The following is a 22,354-nucleotide window of genomic DNA, read 5'->3' as shown; positions in this document are numbered from 1 at the left end:
CACCTCTATGTTAGAGACTCTTACTGTATCTGAAGAAAGTGGAGACAAAACTATAAGTTTATTTGGTCACTGTGAGCAGGGAGTGTCATTAAAGGGGTGAAAAAGATATGGACAGCTGAATATCAGCATAAGAGTGGTGGTTAACCTTCCAGGAAAAGGTAATGACCAGTTGGAAGAAGATATGGTACACAGAAGAGAGCAGAGGGTTAAGAATGCAACTTGTGTTTTAGTTCCTAGAGAAGGTGACATGGTGAACAAGAGGAACCACCACCACAGCTGTGGGGTGAAAAAGAGACAGACTTGTTATTTGTGAAACTATTTTTGGTAATTATAGATGCCTTCACAGCTATGGAGACTTTTAGGAAGCTGAATGGCCAATAGTGATTAAGGCTGCACTGAGGTCAACAAAAACTGTTGAGACTTATTTATATTTATAAAAATGCATTCCTGCAGTCTCAGATTACATCACTAATTTCAATAAGTGACAACGTGGTTTCTGAGCTATTGTCATGATACTATACTCCTTTAGAGATGGGCAGTACTGAAAGGCGTCTCCTTCAATAAGTCTTCACAGAATAATTGATATATCAGTCCCTTCTATGGGTGCCCTCACAGGGGCAGATATAGAAAAGAAGCTCCATGCTTCCTCAGATGCACCAGTGAACCCTGAGCCCAATCTTGCAATAACTGATCTGAGTTCAGCTGTTGAAGACTGGGTTCTTAGGAGGAAGGAATCAGACCTATACAACAGATATGTTAGGTGTTTCCATGTGCATACCTGACAAACAGAGTCCTTGAAAGAACCAAATAATCAACTTTAAAATGTCATAGGTCTAATTTCCCATGACCATGAAACTTGTGTAGCCACTTATACAACTGTAAAGTGAGTAAAATGGGATCACTCGTGTGCGTGGAGATAAGAGGTCTTGGTCCATGACGAGGAGGCTGAGACTGTGTGGTGTCTGAAATGTGCCAACAGAAAATTGCCTGTTGCAGCTATACAGGCCTCCACTGAAACAGACACTAGATTAACCTCGCTACATACTGAGGTATAAGTGGGAGTTCATTAGAAGCCTCTAAAGAAAACAGACCCATGCAGCCTCCCCCCACCAAGAACTACACAATGTGTCCTCTACTCACAGCTGTTTTGAGAAGAGCAAAGGGATTATGCAACAGGGAGTAAAAGCTCTTCCCAAACTAAGGTTTACCAAAATTATCATGGAAATTTCTAGATTCCAAAATTATAGGCATCTTAGAAATATTTTGTTAAACCATACATCAAACTTCTTGAGCAAATAAAACAGAGAGGGAACCTGATAACAGTCTTCCAGTATGTTAGGGGCTGTTAAAAAGAGTACAGTGAGTGTTCTCCATTTCCACTGAAAGTAGGACAAGAAGAAATTTACTGCATTTACAGCAAGGAAGATTTAGGTTAGATATTAGGAAAAACTTTCTAGCTATAAGGATAGTTCAGAAACGTAATAGGCTTCCAAGGGAGGTTGTGAAATCCCCATCACTGGAACAGATTAGACAAACACCTGTCAGGCCTGGTCTAGGTATACTTGGTCCTGCTTCATTTCAGAGGACTTGACTAGATGACCTCTCAGTCTCCCTTCCGGTCTTACATTTCTATGATTCTATAACTTACCCAACAGTCTGCCCTTTGACTTTGGCTTGACTAGTATAAAATTTAATTCCCAGAGTGAACTTACTGAGAACCTAGGAACCATGATATGATTCTGGACACCTTTGAAATATTTTTCATGTATGTATGTTCTAGCATCAGAAAACCTATTTTTGGAAGTGGATGATTTTCAGTTACAGCCAAATGTGTGGCCACTTCACTCTTCCTTGAACAGATGAAAAGTACCTTATAAAACAATCTGAACTAAGTTGGTACTGTTTTCTTCTGGACAAAATACTATAGTTGGCAGGCAGGAGCACCCTGGTGTTGGCTGAGGGGATAACATGACCTAGCCCATCCACCTGAAACTGTAGTGGTACCCCTTTGGGGAGGTTGGAAGTAGCTCCAGAAATGGACAGTGCTCCCTACAAAGCGATACTTTTATTGAAGTAGGGCAAGTGCTCAGCCCACATCAGGGGATAATACCAGGGCGAAACCGTACAGGAAGTTACAAATGCACATTCCCTAAAAGTAATAGTGTTCTCCTTTGTGTAGTGTCCCTATGGGTGCTTCCCTGTAGGCATGTCTGCATCCCTGTGCTGCTGATCGGAGAACTTCAATTTTTAGCTTCCTTTGAAACCTCTTTTTTTCTTTTCCTCATTCTTCTTTTCTACTACGCTATTGCCTTAAAAAAAAAAAAAGGGGAAGGAAGGATTTCATTCTTTTGTCAACCACTGGTGTGGGGGAGGGGGAGGGACTCCCCTGGACAAGGGTATGCCCAGCTCTCCGGGGTTTAAGAAGTGCTGCACTTGTAGTGAGGCAATCCCTGTTGTGGAAAAGCATTCCAAGAGCATCTGCCTCAGCAAGGGCCACATCCAACAAAAGTGCTCCCTCTGCCTGCAGCTCCAGCCAAGATCCTGCAAAGACAGAGAGCTTTGGCAAAAAATCGTCTTTATGCAGGCAGCGTTCTGACCCCAACTTTCCGGTGGGTGTGAGTCTTCCCCTCAGCCTTCAAGTTTGAAGAATAGTGGGTCAAAGAAACAGACTGAGGACTCCTCCCACAAGTCAAAAAAATAGAGCGGGAAGTCCCCTCAGCGAGTCCAGGAATAGCCGTAAGTGATCGCCATCTACCTTGGTATCCTCAGCACCGCCAGACCGGGACCACAATCTGACACCCATGCCCCACAGTGACCATCAGTATCTGGTGCCGCTGATGGGCCCACAGACCCTTTGGGCATGGGCTCCTACTTTTCAGTACCGATAGGGCAAACACCCTAAGGAGACGCTCCCGGTACGCAAATCCACATTGGTATTGCCAGTGACAATAGCCCACTCAGCACTGGAGAGATTGGTACAAATGAGGACTTCATCCTCCCCAGCACGGCCACCATGCCGATTAGTTTCGGACCGATACTATCGGTAGAATTCCATCAGGCCAGTGACCTGGCTATGACGGAGACATCCAATTCTCCGCCCCTCAGTACCAAGATCATGGCACTGAGCCTTGGCTGGGCATAGTGAGCCTGAGGAGGATTCACAGTACTCCTTCCACGTGCCATATGGAACCCACTATCAACAGGGTCCAGGAATGTACCAGCAGATGGCACCTCCACCATCTTGGTACAGCCATCCATGGGCACCTCCACCAGGTGCTATGCCACCGCAATGACCATACTGGGACCCTTGGGTGGCACACCGACAGCCTGCCTCGTGAGCTTCAAGCATCGCCTGACAACCCTCCAGGCACGCTCCTTCAGCCAGAGCATTGAGGGCCTCAGAGCCTCAGGAAACAGACAACAAGCCCTCACCCCCATTCATGGCAGACAACTTTTGTCTCTTCCAGGAGCTGGCAAAAAGAGTAGTGTATGCCCTCCACATACCACTGGAGGAGGTCAAAGACACACCACCAGCGCATTGACAACCTCCACGCTTTGACCTCCTCAGAACTCACCCTCCCAATCAACAAGGGCATCTTAGACCCAGCTACACCGGTGTGGCAAACTCCGGCATTGGTTGCCCAACATGCAAGCATGCAGACAAGAAATATTATGTCCTCGCCAATGAATCAGAGTTCATTTTCTCCCACCCACCTCCCAATTCCATCATGGTGGATGCTGTAAACTCTTGAGGCTGACAACATCATTCCAGGGCAAAGCCCTATGACAGGGACTGTAAGCGCCTCTATCTCTTTGGCAGGAAGGCGTATTCCTCGGCCACCTTACAATTTCATATTGCCAATTACCAGGTGCTCACAGCAAAATACAATAATACAAAGTACAATAAACTTTATTGACTTTATTGATAAGCAGCCGGAGAGGTGAGAATCCTTCAAGGCCATCTTTCGGGAGGGTCAACTGGTGGCAAAAACCGGTTGGCCCTGGATGCCACTAAATCTGCAGCTGTCTTAGACAACAAAACTTGGAAGGTGTTGAAAATGTCACTCTTCACTTTGAGAGGAGTGTTTTTGATGATTATGTTAGTATCTTTAGCTGTCTTTTTCTAGGTGCAACATGTTGAAAATTACTTTTGGTATTAATTTGGATTTTTGTGGATTGGCTATAGTACAGATGTGAGAGATATTATGGATACTTGGCATCTCAAAATACTACTGTGTCAACTTTATAAATGTTGTATGTATAATTGTGGGCTAGGGATTGTATTATTGCTCCATGAGGGAGTTACAGGAGTTTCTTACAGGAACTAAAATCACTGGGGGAGGGTAATAACCTATTTGAGGAAGCCTAACCCCCTAGGCAAATTGATGTATTAGTTTGACCTGGTTAAAGAAGGCTATCAAACAAAGAACCTGACCTAGGGAGTGAGGTCACTCTCACTTGACCCAAGAACGGAATGACACTGTGGCCAAGGAGGATAGAGCCTGAGGAAAGGGTTTGAAATACTTTGTCAAAGATGAATGTCTGCCTGTAAGTTAGCTGTTTGATAGTCTTATACGAGTGTTAACAAGAAGCTTTAACAGTACTGGAGGCCCTATTCAAAAGGCACATGGAAAGACTCTTAATACAGAGAAGAACAAAGGAAAAGATGGGCAGAACATTTTCAGGCTCTTTTAAATAGCCCGAGCAAACTATTATAAATATGTGATGCAGGCCTACACTAGAGCTTGATATTGATTTAGGAGATATTATAGTGGAAGAAGTTATTAAAACTATCAGTAAATTGAAAAGCAGATGGAGAGGATAACATTATTGGAGAGATGCTTAAAGCAAGTGACAAAACAATCCTCCAGACTTTCCTTGTTTTTGGATAGAACATGGAATGGAGAAAAGAACCCAACCCATTGGAAGGGAGGCCTTATTGTAAAATAGCCAAAGAAGGGTGACCTTACCAACTGCAATAACAGGAGAGGAAACAAATTACTCTTAATGCCTAGGAAAATCATGTGCAACATCATCTTGGAATGTATCAAGAAACAAATAGACTTGCAATGCAGAGAGAAACAGCAGGATTTAGACCACTGAGATCATTTGCAGACCATATTGTTGTCCTCAGGCCCATTATATAACAAAGTGTGAAGCACAAAATTGTCTGAGAATGCAACAAGTGGGAGATTAAAGTTAGCATCCTAAGTGGATCAGAGGCGGGAGCTGACGTTTTGATAGCAAACGAGAGAGGATGGGCAGGAGGTGAGACAGGCCTTGGCAGTGAACAGAAGCAGCTCCGTTTGATGAGCTAGTAAAGGGGGAAGCAGGTGGAGGGATACAAAGCGACAATGACCGATGCAGCAGCACGCTGACGCGAGATGAGCAGGCCAAGGCTGCATTTGTCAAAGCCAGAGCAGAGGAAATTGCAGTGGCTGAGCTGCAAAATGATGACAGCAGTATTCTGGTCTTGCCCATAGCGTGCAAACACCCTCACTTCAGCAAGGGGTGGCTGTGGTGCACCTATCTCCAGCAGCACCCTAGCTGCTGCCAGGCCGCGCTACCCTGAGGCTGAAGCCTGCCTCACTTCTCCTGACAAAGGCCATACTCAGCGCCGTCTTCAGATTGCGCATGCGCACTGACTTACCCGCCCGGGGGCAATACCCCCAGACTGCGCATGCGCCTTAGATTCGCACTCCGTCCCACAAGAAGTCGCTGTCTAATGACGGCATCTCAGCTGGCATCCAAAACAACCAGCGCACTATTTCGCGGCCGCCACTGCCATTACGCATGCGCGTTGGATTGGAGGGAGGGGGCTCCTCTCTTTTTCTCTCGCCCCTTCCCAACCTGCCCGGGGGGGGCCGAGCCGATCCCCTCCGCGGCCATTAACTGACAGCGCTGCCGGCTCCCGCCGTCGCCGCCTCCCCGCCCGCAGCCATGTCCCTCCACGGGTAGAGGGGAGGGGGACAGGACGCCCGGCCGGTCCCCGCCGCTGCCGGAGCGCAGACACGGGCCCCAGAGGCAGCTGCAGGCGGAGACAGGCCGCCGCTCCGGCCGCCGCCGCGCACCCAGGCCCCGCAGCCTGGCCGAGGCAGCGAGCGACCAGCGGCTGAGGAGCGGGGGCCCCAGCCGGGCTTGGCTGCGGAGTCTGGGCCGGGCACGGAGAGCGGCCGCTTCCCCAGCTCCCGTGGGGGGTGACCCAGAGCCCGGGAGCGGGGCAGCAGCAGCTGCCCGGGCCAGGGAAGAGCTGGGCAGGCTCGGCTCTCTCGCCGGCCCAAGGTAGGGTCAGCCCGGCCAGACCCGAGCGGCGGCTGGCGGGGGCGGTTTCCCTTTCCCCCGTAGCTGGCTGGGGGAAGACCGAGCCGCGGCGGAGGGAGGCCGATACGGCCGCAGACATGCCCGGCTATGTGCCGGGAGAGGGGAGGCCATAGACCCCTTTGCGGGCGGCGGAACCAGGCCCAAAGAGCAAAAGCGGCTGCCTGGGCGCTTCCTAGGGCGGGCGGAGACCCCGGCAGGGAGGGAGGCTGGTGCGGGGACAGACCGCGGCAACTTCTCGGTGACTGTGAATGGGAGACAGCCGGAAGCAGGCAGCAGCTTCTCTCCGACTGGCACAGAGCCGGACCGAGCCGTGTGTCCGTACACCGGGGAGCCCGGCCTCCCACCCGGCCGCTCGCGGAGGGACTGGCCCCAGGGGGCTCTGGCTGATGCTGAGGAGCCCGTCCCCAGGCTCGGTCGCTGGCGGGTAGCAGCGGAGCTCGGACCCAGCGTGTGCGGGGTGCATGAGCCTGGCGCAGCCCGAGCGGGACATGGAGTCTCCGGCCGCCGGAGATACTTCAGACGCTCCAGCTCTAGTCGGCGGCCCAGCGGAGGAAGAGCAGCAGCCGGAGGAGGAGAATGCGGGGGACAGCAGCCCTCGCTGCCGCTGGCAGCAGAACCTGAGCCCGGAGCTCCAGCAGGGTTACCGGATCCTGGGCGAGTTTCTGCTGGAGAAGCACCGGCCACTGACGGCTCCTTTTCTGAAGCCCCTGGGAGACCAGGCCGCTGTCGCGGAGGAAGGAGGAGCCGCCTCCCTGGCAGGTCGCAGCGGCAGCGACTCTGTTGTACAGCAAGCGGCCGGGATGTGGCTGCTGAAGATGGAAGAAAAATTTTCCAGTGGACAATACACTGGAATCACGGATTTCGTGGCCGATTTTCGGCTAATGCTTGAGACGTGTTACCGGCTGCACGGGGTGGATCACTGGCTCTCCAAACAGGCCCAGAAGCTGGAGATGATGCTGGAACAAAAGCTGGCGTTGCTGTCCCGGTAAGTGTAGCGGACACGTCTCTGTCTACCTGAGACACTGAAGAGATTCTGACCGGTCCAAATATGTGGGTTAGGGGCACACTTCTGCGAGGGAACCTTATAGGGTTTGTGGACTCACTCCTGGCAAAAGCCACTTTCTGCCTCACTTTCCTTAAATTGTTCGTTTTGTGAATGTGCAGAGGCAAATATGTAATGAAAACCACATGCACACTAGGGCTCAACACTTTGTGCTTAGGGAACTTGTTTCTGAAGGAGGGGTTGAGCCCAAGCCTCCCAACTTTAATGACAGCTAAAAAATGTATTTGTTTATTTTAGTATTGCCTCCAAGCTACTTTCTCTTGGATATTTGATACTGGTAGAACCAAGTAAAAGGGCATAGCCAATGGAGAAACTCCTTTTGAAAGGAGAGCTTTACTGCTAGAGGTAGATTATGCATCTTTTAGTTTTGTTTGGCACTTATGCAGTGATAAGCATTCTAACGTTATTTTACTTACAGATATATCTAAAGGTCCAGATCCATAAATCCCCAATGTTAGGCACCACTACGATCCACGAACGCCCCGCCCGGCAGCTGTCTAATGTGATAGGCGCTGAGAGAGATAGGTGCCTAAGTTTCTGCTATAAAAATTCCATGGGTGGTGCATGAGCCAACTTTGGGGGAGGCTAGTCCCTGGCCCCACCCCTCCTGCCCGAGGCCCCTTTGGTTCCCGCTCCTTCTGCTTCCACCGGAACCCTGAGCTCCTCCCTGCTCCCCGTGCCTGCCAGCTGTGCTGCCCCAGTCCTGTCTGAGTCAGGGGAGGAGCACAGCAGCCGGAGCCCGGGAGGGGAAGTGCCCGGCCGGCGGCGCAGGGTCCGGAGGCATGGGGGCTGCCCGAAGCCCGAGCGCTACCGGCTTCATGGTTTGACGGGCAGCCTCCAGACCCTGCACCCTAGGCTGGGCGCTTCCCTCCCGGGCTCCAGCTGCGCTGGGGAAGCGCCGTCTGGGGGCGCAGGGTATGGAGGCTGCCTGGCAAACCGTGAAGCTGGTAGCGCTCGGGCAGCCCTTTTCGCGTGGCTGGGAGGGAGGAGGGGGAGTTAGGGCGGGGACTTTGGGGAAGGGGCGGAGTTGGGGCGGGGCTGGAGGGTGGGGAAAGGGGCAGGGCCAAGGCCCGTGGAGTGTCCTCTTTTTTTATTTTTTAAATATGGTAACCCTACTAGGGAGCCTAGGGTACAACTAAATTAGATTTTGTGGCTCCCATTGTTCTTCCATGGATTTTTTTCTAGGCACCTAAAAGTTAGGTGCTGCAGTACCTAAGTCCCTTTGTGGATCTGGGCCAAAGAGTAAAGCCAAGATAAGAACTTTGCATTAGATCTCACTTCAGGGGTGCTGGAACAGATGGTGCCATGGCCCCCCCACTTTTCAGTGGATGTCAGGGCAAGCAATGGGGTTGTGGTGGAGAGGAGTGAATGGAGGGGTAGGCTCTTGGGGGGGAAGAGGTGGAGTGGGGCCTTGGTGGGGGGAAGGGGCAGTCCGAGGATGGGGCCACCATTTGGGTGCCTCTGGCCCCCCCACTTTCAGGGTGCTTCTGCTGCTCCTGCCTCACTTCATTTGGCCCATAAATGGTGTGGTTGGTGCCATAAAAGCAGAGGAAGATTCAGTACCTGCCCCGACGTCCCTAATCTAAGGAGGCAAAACAGACCCAATGATATCGCTAACCCTCTAGATCCTTAGCAGATTTCTTTTTAATATTGATAGGCATGTATATCCCTCATAGCATCTTTCTTCTTAGTCAAGACAACTGGAGAATGTGAAATTTAAAAATAGTGATTAAATTTAACTCTTCTATCTCCAAAATTTCTTTATCATCAAAAGTAGAGTTTTGGCTAGACTTCTTAATCTGGATCTGAAATTGGTGGGCAGGTCTGACAGTGAAAGATGAATCAATCTTTAATGGGAACATCTGTGGGTGTCTCCTGCAATACAAGTATTAGCTCTGATAGGTTGAAGTGGATAGCTGCTGGTGGCTGTGTGTGTGGACTAGCTTCAGATTTACTGGTGGCTTAGAATAATAATGGTTTGTAAATAAATCATTACTTGTGTAACATACTTTGTACCTTCTGCACGCTGAGCTCATTGCACATCAGGGACTCCTTACATCCCTGTGTTCCAACACAAAAGGTCCTTGTGTGCCATCCTCCCATTGGCCTCTTTCAGGAATTTTCCCTGCGTCTTTTCCCTTATGCCTGGAGCTCTGTGCACCTCCCATTCCCTCATGACAATGTCTCTTTTAGACCCCCATTCATGGGGCTTCTTGTGATCCCTATTCTCCCTTCACCCCATATCAGGGTCTCCAGTTTCCGCCTCCCCAGAGGTTCTGTAAGCCTCCCATTCCCTCTTCGTGCTATTTCAGGGCCCGCTGTTCTCCCATTCAAAGGGGCTGAGTGCACACCTACCTCCCACTTTCCCCTACCATTATTATTTGTATAGGACAGTGGTTCACAAACTTAATCTGTGAATCCCTTTTACTAAAATGTCAAGTCTGGTGAACCCTCTCCTAAAAATGAATAGTTCCAGGGATTTTCTTCTTTACCTGAGTATAAACTATAAAAGCAGTGATCTTGGAAATATAAAATTTGTTTTTATGACATGCTTATTACACACTAAGTCATTACAAGTATTTTATTACATTATGAAAATGGCAACACTCTTCCAAGATCTCACTTTCGTAGCTTGTATCACTTTGAATAAGCCTGTTATAAGACAAGGCTCATATGTTTCTTCAAGGAGTATCAGATGTATTTAAGAATCCACCTCACAGAGTTTCTCCTACACAAGCATTCAGGTCTTGAGCAGTCCAGGCAAACAATGCATGTTACAACAAAGCTTAAACTTGTTCTTCATAATTTTAAGAATACTAGCTGCCTATGTAATTTTAAAAACAGCAAAAAAAATCTACCTCCCTTTCCTATAAGGAGTCTTAAAGTTTAAATCTCCATGTGATAGATATGCTTGCTTTGATCTGCTTAGCTCTTGAAGTCTAGGGGCTCCGGGCTGCTGACCCTCTGCTGCCTGCGGTCCCTCGGGACAGCTCTGTCCACCATTAGGGAATTCCCCCCCCCCCACCGAGAACCCCCTGTAACATTTTGTGAACCCCTGGGAGTTCACAAAGCCTAGTTTGGGAACCACTGGTCTAGGAGATCAGTCATTCAGGGTTAAACTCTAATGGGATGATGGGCAGAGATGAAATATAGGTATTGTTGTGCTGGAAGGCATTGGTGCCATCAACCATTTGTTTGATCTGTAGGCAATTGCAGAGATGCTAGAAGCTGCTTGTGTGTTAAACAGATGGCAGAGGCTCCAAAAATCCTCATTTCTCTTGCAGTTTTCTAATTTTCCAGAGTTTTGGCCATTGGTGCCTAGAACATTCCCTGAAAGTTTGGAATTGTCTATCCACCTCAATGCCACATCTGATCAAACAGAAAAATGCTATCAGGTTAAGTATATGACCTTCAAAGTTTGGCCAGTTAACCAAATAGGATTACACAGTTATAAAGCCATTTGTAGAGGTATAATTGTGACAGGGATTCCCAGGGTACAACATGGAACTATGGGACCACTGTGCCTCCTTAGCTCTCTAGCCTGGGTTGTCTCTCAGAAAGCTATGACAGTGACAAGCAGAAACACCCCGCTGTAATCACTCAGCCATCAACGTCTGGAGCCACACAACCGGCTAAATTGTATGAATGATCCTTGAGCCACTTATGAATCGTACAGGGAGAGGCACCAGCCAATCACCCCAGAAATATACCATCTTACACTGCTCAAGGCTCACATGGACAGGGCAAGCTCATTAATAAGTTTGCCACTTCTTCAAAGGAAAGGGGACATGCAACAGCCTTTGTAATCTGAGCTGAGATTCCCCAAGCACTTCAACCAAAACCACACTTTTAGGTAAAACATAAAACTACAGAGAGACTGATTTTAAGTGAATATAAGTAACAGGCATAGAGATCAAAGTTCATTATCCTAGAAATTCAGTCTAAATTTTAACTTTGACAGACTAAGCAAGATTTGAATCAAACAGTCTCTCACCCTGATAGAAGTTACAGGCAGCTTACACTTCTCAGTACTCATACTGAGCTCCCTTCCAGCCTGGGACCAATCTCCCTATTTCAAAGTCTTTATCTTCCAGATGTTCTTTCAGGTGTTGAGATTTGGGGGGGGGGGGGGGGGGGGAGAGAGGGGCCAAGTGATGTCACTGTACCTCTCATACTTTCTTCCAGCTGCTAGAAAGATCCTTGCCCTCACCTGGGGGAGTCCCTATGGGTGAGGCAGTCCCCATTGCATATGTGCCCTCTCTGAGAAGTCTCTGGGATAGTGGATTCTTCTTGATGGGCCATTAATGCCTATCTGGCCAGTGATGGTTGCTCCTTGTCCCAATGAAGGGCCAGCTGTGGGCATCTCCCAACCTCAAAGTATTTCAGTAATACGTACAGCAACACTTCATAACTTAACATACAATGATAGTACATACAATTCAACAGATAAAGACTTAAAATGATTTAAAAAAGCATGTGTTGTAGGAAACACACACCTCTATCCTGATATAACGCTGTCCTCAGGAGCCAAAAGCATCTTACTGCATTATAGGTGAAACTGGATTATATCTAACTTGCTTTGATCTGTCGGAGCACACAGCCCCACCCCCCCTGGAGCGCTGCTTTACCACATTATATCCCAATTTGTGTTATAACGGGTTGCGTTATATCGGGGTAGAGGTATTAGTCATATGACAGTGTGAATATGGGTGTTCCAGGATGCTAATTTGAAGTACAGCATGTCACAATAATGGAATGATAAGTGAGTTTTATCATGAGGGATGTTGTACTTCTCCATTTTGAAAACAGGTAGTGTTAGTACTGAGAGTAATTATCACATTAGCCTCAAACTAGGCCATCTGAGTTATGATGACTGAACCTCAAGAAAGCTGAATCTGGATAATAAGTGAAGACTTGGACGTTAGTAATTTCTCAGAGGGACCTAATTCTATAATTGTTATAAAAGTATAGCTGCAACAGCTAGTTAAATTCATATTATAAACTGCTGATGGGGGAAAAAAATAGGACCCAGTTAATCCAAAATGGCAAATATAGCAGAAAATGGCAGAAGACTCTCTAAGAGAGCTATATAAAAGCTTTTCTAGTGCTGAGTCCTGGACTTCTCACCTGCTGCAATGGACTGTGAGCATCTCTAGAACAGGAACTGAAGAATGCCTTTAGATTACTACATTTAGCCTGAGGGTACATCTACACTACAGCGGGGAGTCGATTTAAGATACGCAAATTCAGCTACGTGAATAGCGTAGCTGAATTCGACGTATTGCAGCCGACTTACCCCGTTGTGAGGACGGCGGCAAAATCGACTTCTGCCACTTTTTGTTGGCGGCGCTTACTACTACCTCCGCTGGTGGAGTTAGAGCGCCGATTCGGGGATCGATTGTCGCGTCCGGACGGGACGCGATAAATCGATCCCCAAGAGGTCGATTTCTACCCGCTGATTCAGGCGGGTAGTATAGACCAGACCTGAGTGATGTGTACACAAGAATGGTGTGGGAATAAGACCTGAGGTTTACAAGAAGATGAAGTCAAAGCCCATTGAGGGTGTTCTCATCAATAAAAGGTGAATGAGATGTTTTGTCTGGGTGGTGAAAGATGCCAATTTTTAAGGTGTACTCTTTAAAAGTAGTACAGCTATGAACAGATAGAAAGTTGAAACTTCGTATTAAATATTTCAGGACTGAACTGCAGGGATATATACAAGATTTTTGTACTCAGCTTGGTTGGGAATGATAATACCATGTAGAAAGAAATGCTTGTAGGAAGGTGGTCAACTACAGGGACAATGATTTACCCCAGAAACCTTTTTGCTTTTCAACTAGTGTATTTCAGGCCTTGTCTTAGAAATTTGGTTGCACCAATGCCGTTAGTGGGATTGGAGCTTGATTGCTTGTGATTACCTGAAGCAGCTCCTCTTAGACAACACAGGAGACTGGCTTTGGGGTGCACTATGTCTAGCTCTTGTCAGTTAGAAGGCTTTTCCAGTCAGATATGGGATATCTGAAAAGAGAAAATTAGTTCATATCTGTGAAGAAATGGGTTCACTGTGTAACAGAAGTTTTCTAAGTGTGGGGCACACTGTATCAGCCCCCCTGACCATCGGTGACCCCTTGGCCTCCTGTTTCTTAGAAAGAAGGGGGCACTCATGGAACACTAATCTCAGAAGAGTAGTTCAACAAAAATGTTTTGGGAACCTTTGGTATATAAAGTTGCATTTTAGAATCAAATTCTCTATAGATTTAAAAGATACTCTGAAAACCACTTCCTAAACAAACTGACACAGTGAATTGGTTGACCTTGAATTTAGTTTCTGAACACGAGTGACTGCCAGCAGTCACTCAGTAACTGGCTAAATGAGGTACCATATTGTTAATATGGTCAAGAGTTAGGGACTGATGAAAATGTGTGTAATTTTAAAGCTTCTGCTGAACTTGATGAAGTAGAAAACTCTTAAAAATCAACACAAAAGGCCTCCCCCCCCCAAAAAAAAAAATCAGTTAAAAGTGAGAAGAAACTGGTCATAAAATATTATGAAACAGTACAGCTGCAAAAGATATTTGAATGAGATACAAAAGAAGAAAATTCACATTGCTTTAATATGAAAACTTTCATAAGATTTGCAACCAAGGAGGAAAAAAAAAAGTCAGTACCATCACGCTAACTAGGATTTTTGTTGAGGTTTGTGGCATAAAAAAGCAGGTATCATTCTTTAGCAATAATTGTAAAATGAAGGCTACCTACTAATTGTCTGGCATGTGAATGTACAGATAAATAGGTGATGAAGCTCTTGTGCAGTAAACATTTTTTAATCTAAACACATGTATTATAAAATTATTCTTTGGGTATGAAAGCATGACTTGATTAAAGAACAAAATTTTTATAAGGGCATGTAAGGGTGTGGACTCACCCCACGGCACCTTCTGCTGGTCTCTCAGGGAATTAGTTCAATCCATTCTCTGGAGCGCCCTCTGCAGGCCAGTGAGCCACCTTGCCACTTCTGGCCCCCATGTCCCTCCCAGGACCCCAGTGCCCTTATCTTGGGTGCTGCCACCATGGCAGTACCCCCTCAGTACTAGGGTCTCCCCTCCCCAGGGAACCCCCACCCACTATCCCTACCTCACCTCAGAATAAGGCCACTGCCAGTCACCAACTAGCCCCCATGCCTTGGGGCAGACTGCAGTATAGGTCACTCATCACAGACAAGGTTGGGTTTGGACCTGCTGCCTTGGCCGAGCCCTGGGCTGCCCTCTGCAACCCCCAGTATCACCTTGGGTTTCCATTAGGCCACAGCCTGGGGCTTTCCAGGCTGGAGCTCCCCAGCCTTTCCCTAGCCCTGCTCCACCTAGGTACTCTGTTTCAGCTCCCTACAGCCAGGCCCTTCTCTCTCTGCACATAGAGAGAGACTGTGTTTGAGTGCCTAGCTCTCTGCCTTTATAGGGCCAGCTGAGTCTGTTTGGGGCGTGGCCCCGGCTGCAGCCACTTCCCCCAATCAGCTCAGCCTTCAAGCTGCCTTCTCCAGCCACAGCCTCTCCCCCCCTCCCCAGCTGTTTTTAACCCCTCTGCCCCAGAGCAGGGTGACCACCTTGCTACAGGGCAGTAATCCAATCCCCAACTCAAACTATACACACACCTCTGCATTTAAAGACATTTCTACGGATATAGGCTAGATGTTAAAAATCTAATAACTGTAGTTCTTTCTTCTGGTACTGTATTGGCTGTGAAATATACACACACGGTAGGTACTGGATTGCTTTTCTGCTAAGCACTCTAGCACCTGTGCAAGGTGGAGTATCTCCGAGATTACCTTGTGTTGATCACCTGTGCACTCATCTCATTGCCAGGCAGCATAGTTGCCATCTAATTCTGTTCCTTCCTTTCACCACTCTAGATCAGACTATAATTAGAATTAGTGTACATGGGGACACTCTGGAAAGTTAAGATGAAGTAACTAAAGTTTTGAAGTTAATGTGCGTTAACTTCAGTTTTGATTAAGTCGTCATAGCTTCCCACGTAGACAAGCTCTTAGGCCATGTCTATATGGGGATGTTAAATCCAGTTAATTTGTTTGCTATAAGTGAAGGTATTTAACTCCATTGAACTGAAGTGTGTTCACACCATTGTGTTATTCCAGCTTAAGGTACTTTCCTTGCTAATCATTGTGTCCATGTAGCTCTGTGCTTGTTCGAATTAACCACTCAGTAGTCTGGATAGACATCCCATGGTGCAATGCTCTGCCACTCAGTTCTGTGCCTTGATTTTTCTCATGGTACATTGCCAGAATTCCTGTAGTTTCATCACACAAGGTGGGGATAGCAAGCAAATTAACAAACTCCAATGATTCCTTTGTTGCTCACAGTATTTACCCTGTAGTAAGCAGAGATAATCTTTCTTCTCTTTTTATGCCAGTTTATTGTGTTGGTGGTTCATTCCTTTTGTGTTGAGTAATTTGGGAGACTACTCTAAATATGGTTAGAATTGGACTTGGCTTTATCTCCTGTATATATGTATTTCATAATCATGGGCTCTTCACCAAGGATAGTCTTGTCCCAATTTCCTGAGCTCAGATTTGGACTCCATCAGCCAAGGGATTACCATTGAGGATAACAAGTGGGGTGGGGGTTGCAAAGCAAGTGGCAACCATTCTGATAAATTATTTTTGTTACAGCAGTGCCTAGAACAGTGGTCTCCAACCTTTTTATGCCCAAGATTACTTTCTGAATATAAGGGCAACACAGAATCTATCCCGTCCCTTCCCCAAAGTCCCGCCCCACTCACTCCATCCCTGCCTCTCTCCATCACTTGCTCTCTCCCATCCCCACTCACTTTCACCGGGCTGGGGTAGGGGGTTGGGGTTCAGGAAGGGGTGTGGGCTCTGGGCTGGGGTTGAGGGGTTTATAGTGTGGGAGGGGGCTCTGGGCTGAGCCTGGGGCAGGAGGTTGGGATGGGGGAGGGGGTGAGAGGTGCAAACTCTGGGAGGGAGTTTAGGTGCAGGAGTGAACTGTGGCAGAGTGTTCGGGTGCAGGAGAGAGTATGGGGTGCTGGCTCCGGGATGGGGTTCAGGGCTGGTTTGGGGTGCTGGCTCCAGGAGGGGGCTCAGGGCAGGGGGTTGGAGTGTGGTCTCCCACTGGGCAGCATTTATCTCCAGCAAGCACCGCCCCTGCAGCTCTCATTCTCCACAGCTCCCCATTCCTGGCCAATGGGAGCTGCGGGGGTGGTGCTTACAAGCACAAGTAGCGTGCAAAAGCAGACCCCTGGGGCCCCGGGTCATGCTAGCCACTTCCGGGAGCGGCATGGGGCCAGGGCAGGCAGGGAGCCTGTCTTAGCGGCAGCCCCGCTTGGAGATCCTACAGGATTGATCAGTTAAATGTGATTGAGGGGTTGGTGACCACTGGCCTAGAATGTGCTAGGTTTGTACAGACCTATAGGAAGACAAGGTTCCTGCCGTGCAGAGCTTACATCCTAAAAATGAGATTACAATCTAAGTGCTACCTTGTTATTGCCTGCTGCATGCTATTCCAGTTTGTTTGCTGGTGGGCCCTAACAACATCCTCAGAGTAAATTGCAGTATAGTCTATAAGTGACCAAACGCTATGGACCTTTTTATTATGCTTACAGTGGAGAGGAACAAGTAGAAGTAGTGTACAAGTACAGATGGGAATGTTCTGTTCTTGACATTTCCCAGGATTACACTTTTAACCAGGGCTTTTGAGCTGTGCTCCGCTCCAGCTCCAGGCAAAAATCTGCAGCTCTGCTGCTCCGCACTCCTGCTCCGGGCTCCGCTCCAAAGCCCTGCTTTTAACTGCTTCATGTTCAGGCCGGGGTAGTGAGGAGACATTGCTTTAACATGGCTGTTTTAGGTATTTCTATATTTTGCTTCTTGCTGTCATCATGTTCATCCTCAGTGTGTTGGATGAGTGATGTTGGAATGGCATTGTGGCTTTTTCACACCCTGTGAACCTGAATGTGAGAAGTTTTTTTTGGACAGTAGCTCCCTTTGATGCATTCTTTGTACCCAAAACTTCTTCACCAGTATGTCAGGGAATATATTAAATTAATAATAATATTTTTTGCCTTCATAAAATTTCACAACCTGAATTACTTACTATTTTTTGCATCTTAGCTTACAAAATATAATTGCCTAGTGTTATTAATAACTGGTAGTTCGTTTTCTCTGTTTTGCTGTTAACACTCTTTACAAAACAACCTTTAACTCTTCAGTCTTTAACAATTCTAATATCTTATTGTGTATATATTTTTCCTATTTATTTGTAGTAGAGAAAGGCATTCTCTACTTTGTTAGGTACAGTCTGGGAAATTGGTGGTGGTTTGGGTTCTTACCTTTAGTAACCCAGGAAAAGTGTGTGTAATTTTTCTTGATTTTTGACAATCTAAAATGATGACTAATTGAATAAAAAGACAGTGTTGTGAAAAGTATTTTTTATCATTAAACTTCATTAGTTTCCTAACACAGTGTAAGAGAGAGATCTAAAACAAGAAAAGATTATTCCTTTGTTTTCAGCTATTTCATTTTCTAAATATTTCAAAGTAAAATATTCCCAATTTTGTAATCTGCCAAAGTTTCAAATTTTAATCTGTCATGTTGAGTTTGCAACATATCTTTTGTTTCGGAATGCTTTTGTGTGTTCTGAAAATGGCCTTATCTGAGCTCAAATTTATAATACTTGTGTGTATAGATGTTTAAAAAATACGTAATGTGGAAATTAATTTAGAAAATCTAATTATTTATTTAGGAGATAGCTATTCACCGTTTTTAATAGTGTAGGCCTTCACAAATTCTCAGGTGATGGCATCTAAGTTTTAATATTTTGTAAAGGAGTGGTCATTTCATCTCTGAAGAATTTGGTAGTTCAGTTGTAGATAGTGATGACACTCTAACAATATCAGTTTTTTCTGACCTAACCTAGTTGTTGTACGTTTTTAAAGGTGTAGGTAGTGGATTGCTGCTGGTCAGGAAAAATTATTTTGCATTGATCTATTTTTTCTTGCAAGGCACTTGAGAGAGAAGACAACAATAGCAGTAACATCCAAAGGGTACTATGGGTTGGAAGATGAGAAAGGAACAGCATGCACTTCAACAAGGCGTCGTTCCACACCTCGCAGTTTAGCAGGCTTGACAACAGGCTTTTTTGAGTCCATAATGGTTCAGGTTCTGAGACAAGAAGAACAACAGAGAGCAAAAGAAGAAAAGAGGTAAAAGGAAAAAGTACATTTTTTTGTAGTCTTGCCTTTCCATTTCTCAAATGTTTCTCTTCTGGAAGACCAAATACATCACCTATTTTTTGTGGTACAGAGTTCACTTTTGAACCCTAGACTACAATATAGTTAAGAACACAATTACATTATGGTGATTGCCACTGTCACAGAACCCATGAATTTTGCCATATATTTGAACTTGACACTGAAAGGTCACCACTGTCATGGAACCATTTTGCCATTTATATGGACCCCGTGGCCACACGTTAGCAATTTTAGTTTTGCATCAATCTAGTTCTCAGTGAAAAAAGGGCCAGATCCAAGTAAACTGACATATAGTTAATGTGCAGCAGATGGTCAGTGCTTACTAATGAATTCAAGTATCAGGGGGTAGCCGTGTTAGTCTGTATCTACAAAAACAACAAAGAGTCTGGTGGCACCTTAAAGACTAACAGATTTATTTGGGCATAAGCTTTCGTGAGTAAAAACCTCACTTCTTCGGATGCATCCGAAGAAGTGAGGTTTTTACTCACGAAAGCTTATGCCCAAATAAATCTGTTAGTCTTTAAGGTGCCACCAGACTCTTTGTTGTTTTTACTAATGAATTGTTCATGTAGACCCTGCTACTGCACATTAACAGGTCATAAGATCAGCTACTGTGCATTAACAGGAGATTAGTTCACCTTGATCTAGTCCCATTTCAAAGAGAACTAGATCAAGGTGAACTAACAAACTGTTAATGTGCGACAGCAGGGTCCATGAGGTTACTGTGACCATAGTGTGAAATTCTGTTGTGTTTTTTGTTTTGTTTTGTTTTTTACTGCGACTGTGCCATGAATTACACATAATTTTACCATTACAAAATGGTATCTGCAAAGCTCTAGTTAGTCTTAATTCACTTTTGTTATTGGAAAATTTCCCAAACACTGTAATGGTGTAAATGATTTTAAAACTGCTGATATTTTAATATCAGGAAATTTGTAATAGCATTTGAAAGTGAGAATGCAGTAGTCTGTGGACATATTCCTTGTTTGCTCAATCCTGATTTACCATACTTCCCCTATGACCATTTTTGTATGACTATAGCAGAACTATAAGCAGTCACTACTGAAGTGCAGAAAACAAGTAACTTGAAACATTCTTAGTTCACATTTGTTGAAATAAAAAACTACATATAACTTTTAGTCTAGAGCAATACATTCCTTATAATTCCTTAATTCAATACATTTTGAGAATAGTTATATTCATCCTGATACCAATAGCATATAATCAATCACCTTTTTTATTCTCTCTGTATGGTGTGTGTATGTCCATTTATATGTTCTGTATAGGATGTTTTAAAGTATTGTTCAATAAATATTTCATTCTGTGGAGCACTTTGAAAGAGATCCACTTATGGACCGTCTCCTATCAATCCCAAACTTATCCCACAGTATTCTTTTTCTGTTCTGGGGCTCTGTGAACTATGTTTGGGAATCATTCTTACAAGGACTGTATGTTGATAGGGCATATCGCTTGTGCTCCTTTTCATTTGCTATTATGTGTAGTAGTTCAAGGTCGTAGTATCCACATCCATATAGAAAATAGTGGAAAGGGAGAACTTACTTATTAAATCTGAAGTCTTCTTAGGGAGCCTATTTCTCCGCTATCATTCTCCTCCAGATATGAAAACAGTAGAATGGAAAGGAACAAGGCTGAAGATCCGCAGGTAATTTCATGGATCTTGGCTCATGTACCTTCATGATGCCACTGCATAGTTTCCAGTTCTCTTCTCCAGATTCCTCAATGGCAGCATGACCATTGAGCTAACCATGCTGGAATTGGCTCACATCTATTTTATGTGACTTTTTTGTGGGGACCACCATTAGGAGAAACTAATGAAGCATCAAACAGCATTAACTTCCATGGTTGCTTAGCCCCCATTTCTGCCTCCTTGGGAGTAGAGCATGCCATGTCAAGCGCCTGTTCTGACTCTTTTAACTTCTTGGGTAGTTAAGGTTGATGGAGTGTTTTGTTTATAAACACCAGTTTCGGGCCTTAAATATCTGAGGGCAAGTCTACACTACAAAATTAAGTTGACTTAAGTTACGTCGACCTACAGCCACTGGAGTAATTAAATTGCATTTGCATGTCCACAGTACGCTCCTTGTGTCAGCAGTGCCTCACCAGGAGTGCTTAGCTTGATTTAACTGTCAGTGTGGGGCATTGTGGAATGGTTTCTGAAGCAACAGTTGATTTAAGCAACTCAGTGTCTACACTGACATTTTGATTCAATCGAACCACATCAATCTATGCGCTTATTTATTCGGAGGAGGAGTTAAGTAAGTGTAGTGGGCGAGTTACATCAGTGGGAGCTACATTTTAGTGCAGATGCTTACAGAGTTAGGTCGACGTAGGCTGCCTTATCTGTTAAGGTGAAAGCACTGCAGAAAAAACATACTAAAAAAATAAAACCTGCGTGCATGCTAATAACCTTACCAGAGATCCTCCTCCTCCTCATCTCCAGTAGGGGCTCTTGTAGGAGTCACTCCTTCAAACCCCACCATGGAGTTTTTCTGTGGTTACAAACTAATAATGGCTTTAGCTCAGAATAAGCAGATCATCCTGTTTCTTCATGCATCTTGCACCTTTGTTCTCCAACCTTCAGGAACAGGTAACCAGGAGACAATGGTTCTTTCTTCAGGGTGTAGTATCAAAAACTTGGGTTTTTGAATAACTGAAGATGGGGTGGAAGGAATTTGCATTCAATTCCCTCTATATGTTTCCCAGGAAATCCACTTCACATGTATTGTCCTTCAGAAGACTATTCTGTCTGCCACGTTCAGTATAGTTTTTTTGATAATTCATGTCCACAATAATATATAATCTTTGCATTTAATAGGATGGACTCCAAAGATACTAAAACTTAATTCAGTAGGGTTTTCCCAGGATATTGCCACATCTGCTACTTATCCATGTAAACAGCAATCACATCAAGAAAAAGAGTGCTAGATGGGAAATACTTTGTTTAAAGCTGCTAATTCATCTTAAGTACAATTTAATAACATTAAAGATAATTTATATTTTTACCAAAAGATTAATCAGTCTTTTTCAGATTACAAAAAATTAGTTCGCCATCCTTTTCCCCCATGCAATGATAAGTATGCTAATAAAGAACATTCATGGTAAAAAACTGGATGCCTGAAGAATGTCAAGGTCTACTTGAGAGGGATTCAGCTAGCCATTGTTGCTGATTATTTCATTTCATTAAAGGTGTAGAAGAAATGAAATTGTCCAAATCTATTATCACAAGATGGATCAGATGTTGTACATCAGAAGTATAATAACCTATGGATTATCCTACTCATCAGGCATTAATATACTCGGTCTTATTTTGGGCAGAAGGAACCTTTCCTTCAGTGAAAGAAATATATAAACTATAGTAGCTTGGTTTTTCATTTGTGATTTTTGCAGAATATTACAGATTGCATTTACAAGTGTCTTTGGATGCATCTTTTGGGAGATGAGTACACCAGGCTGATAAGTTTCTCTTGTTTTTTAAGGTTATATTCGTACAATACTACTATTCCCGTTGGTGATTCTTTGTTACTTCCCACTTAGAATGTATTCACAGATAAGCCGTGAGAGAGGAAAAACTGAACATTTCTTGCCTGCTCATTTCTTTTCTGAATGGCATGTTCACCAGTGTGGACCCAATCTGAAAAGAACCCCTTGAAGAACCAGTGGGTGTGAACATTT

At 45.3% G+C, this 22,354-nt stretch overlaps 1 protein-coding gene across 2 annotated transcripts in view; it reads left to right on the top strand.

The window, feature by feature from the left end:
* Positions 1-5,826: 5,826 nt before the first annotated feature.
* The window catches only part of KIAA2026 (KIAA2026 ortholog), a 77,531-nt gene continuing 61,003 nt past the window's right edge, over positions 5,827-22,354 (top strand). The window contains exons 1-2 of one of the 2 annotated variants that reach the window (XM_054032132.1): positions 5,827-7,306; positions 18,413-18,613. In XM_054032132.1, the coding sequence (XP_053888107.1) occupies positions 6,783-7,306; positions 18,413-18,613 (725 nt within the window). In that variant the 5' untranslated portion in view covers positions 5,827-6,782. The remainder of the gene's footprint in view (positions 7,307-18,412; positions 18,614-22,354) is intronic. The other variant, XM_054032133.1, reaches the window with a different exon arrangement.

Source organism: Malaclemys terrapin, chromosome 6 (assembly GCF_027887155.1).
Source record: "Malaclemys terrapin pileata isolate rMalTer1 chromosome 6, rMalTer1.hap1, whole genome shotgun sequence".
Classification (NCBI taxonomy): Eukaryota; Metazoa; Chordata; order Testudines; family Emydidae; genus Malaclemys; species Malaclemys terrapin.
The sequence above is the reverse complement of the archived record's forward strand: the minus strand, read 5'-3'. Positions and strand labels throughout refer to the sequence as shown.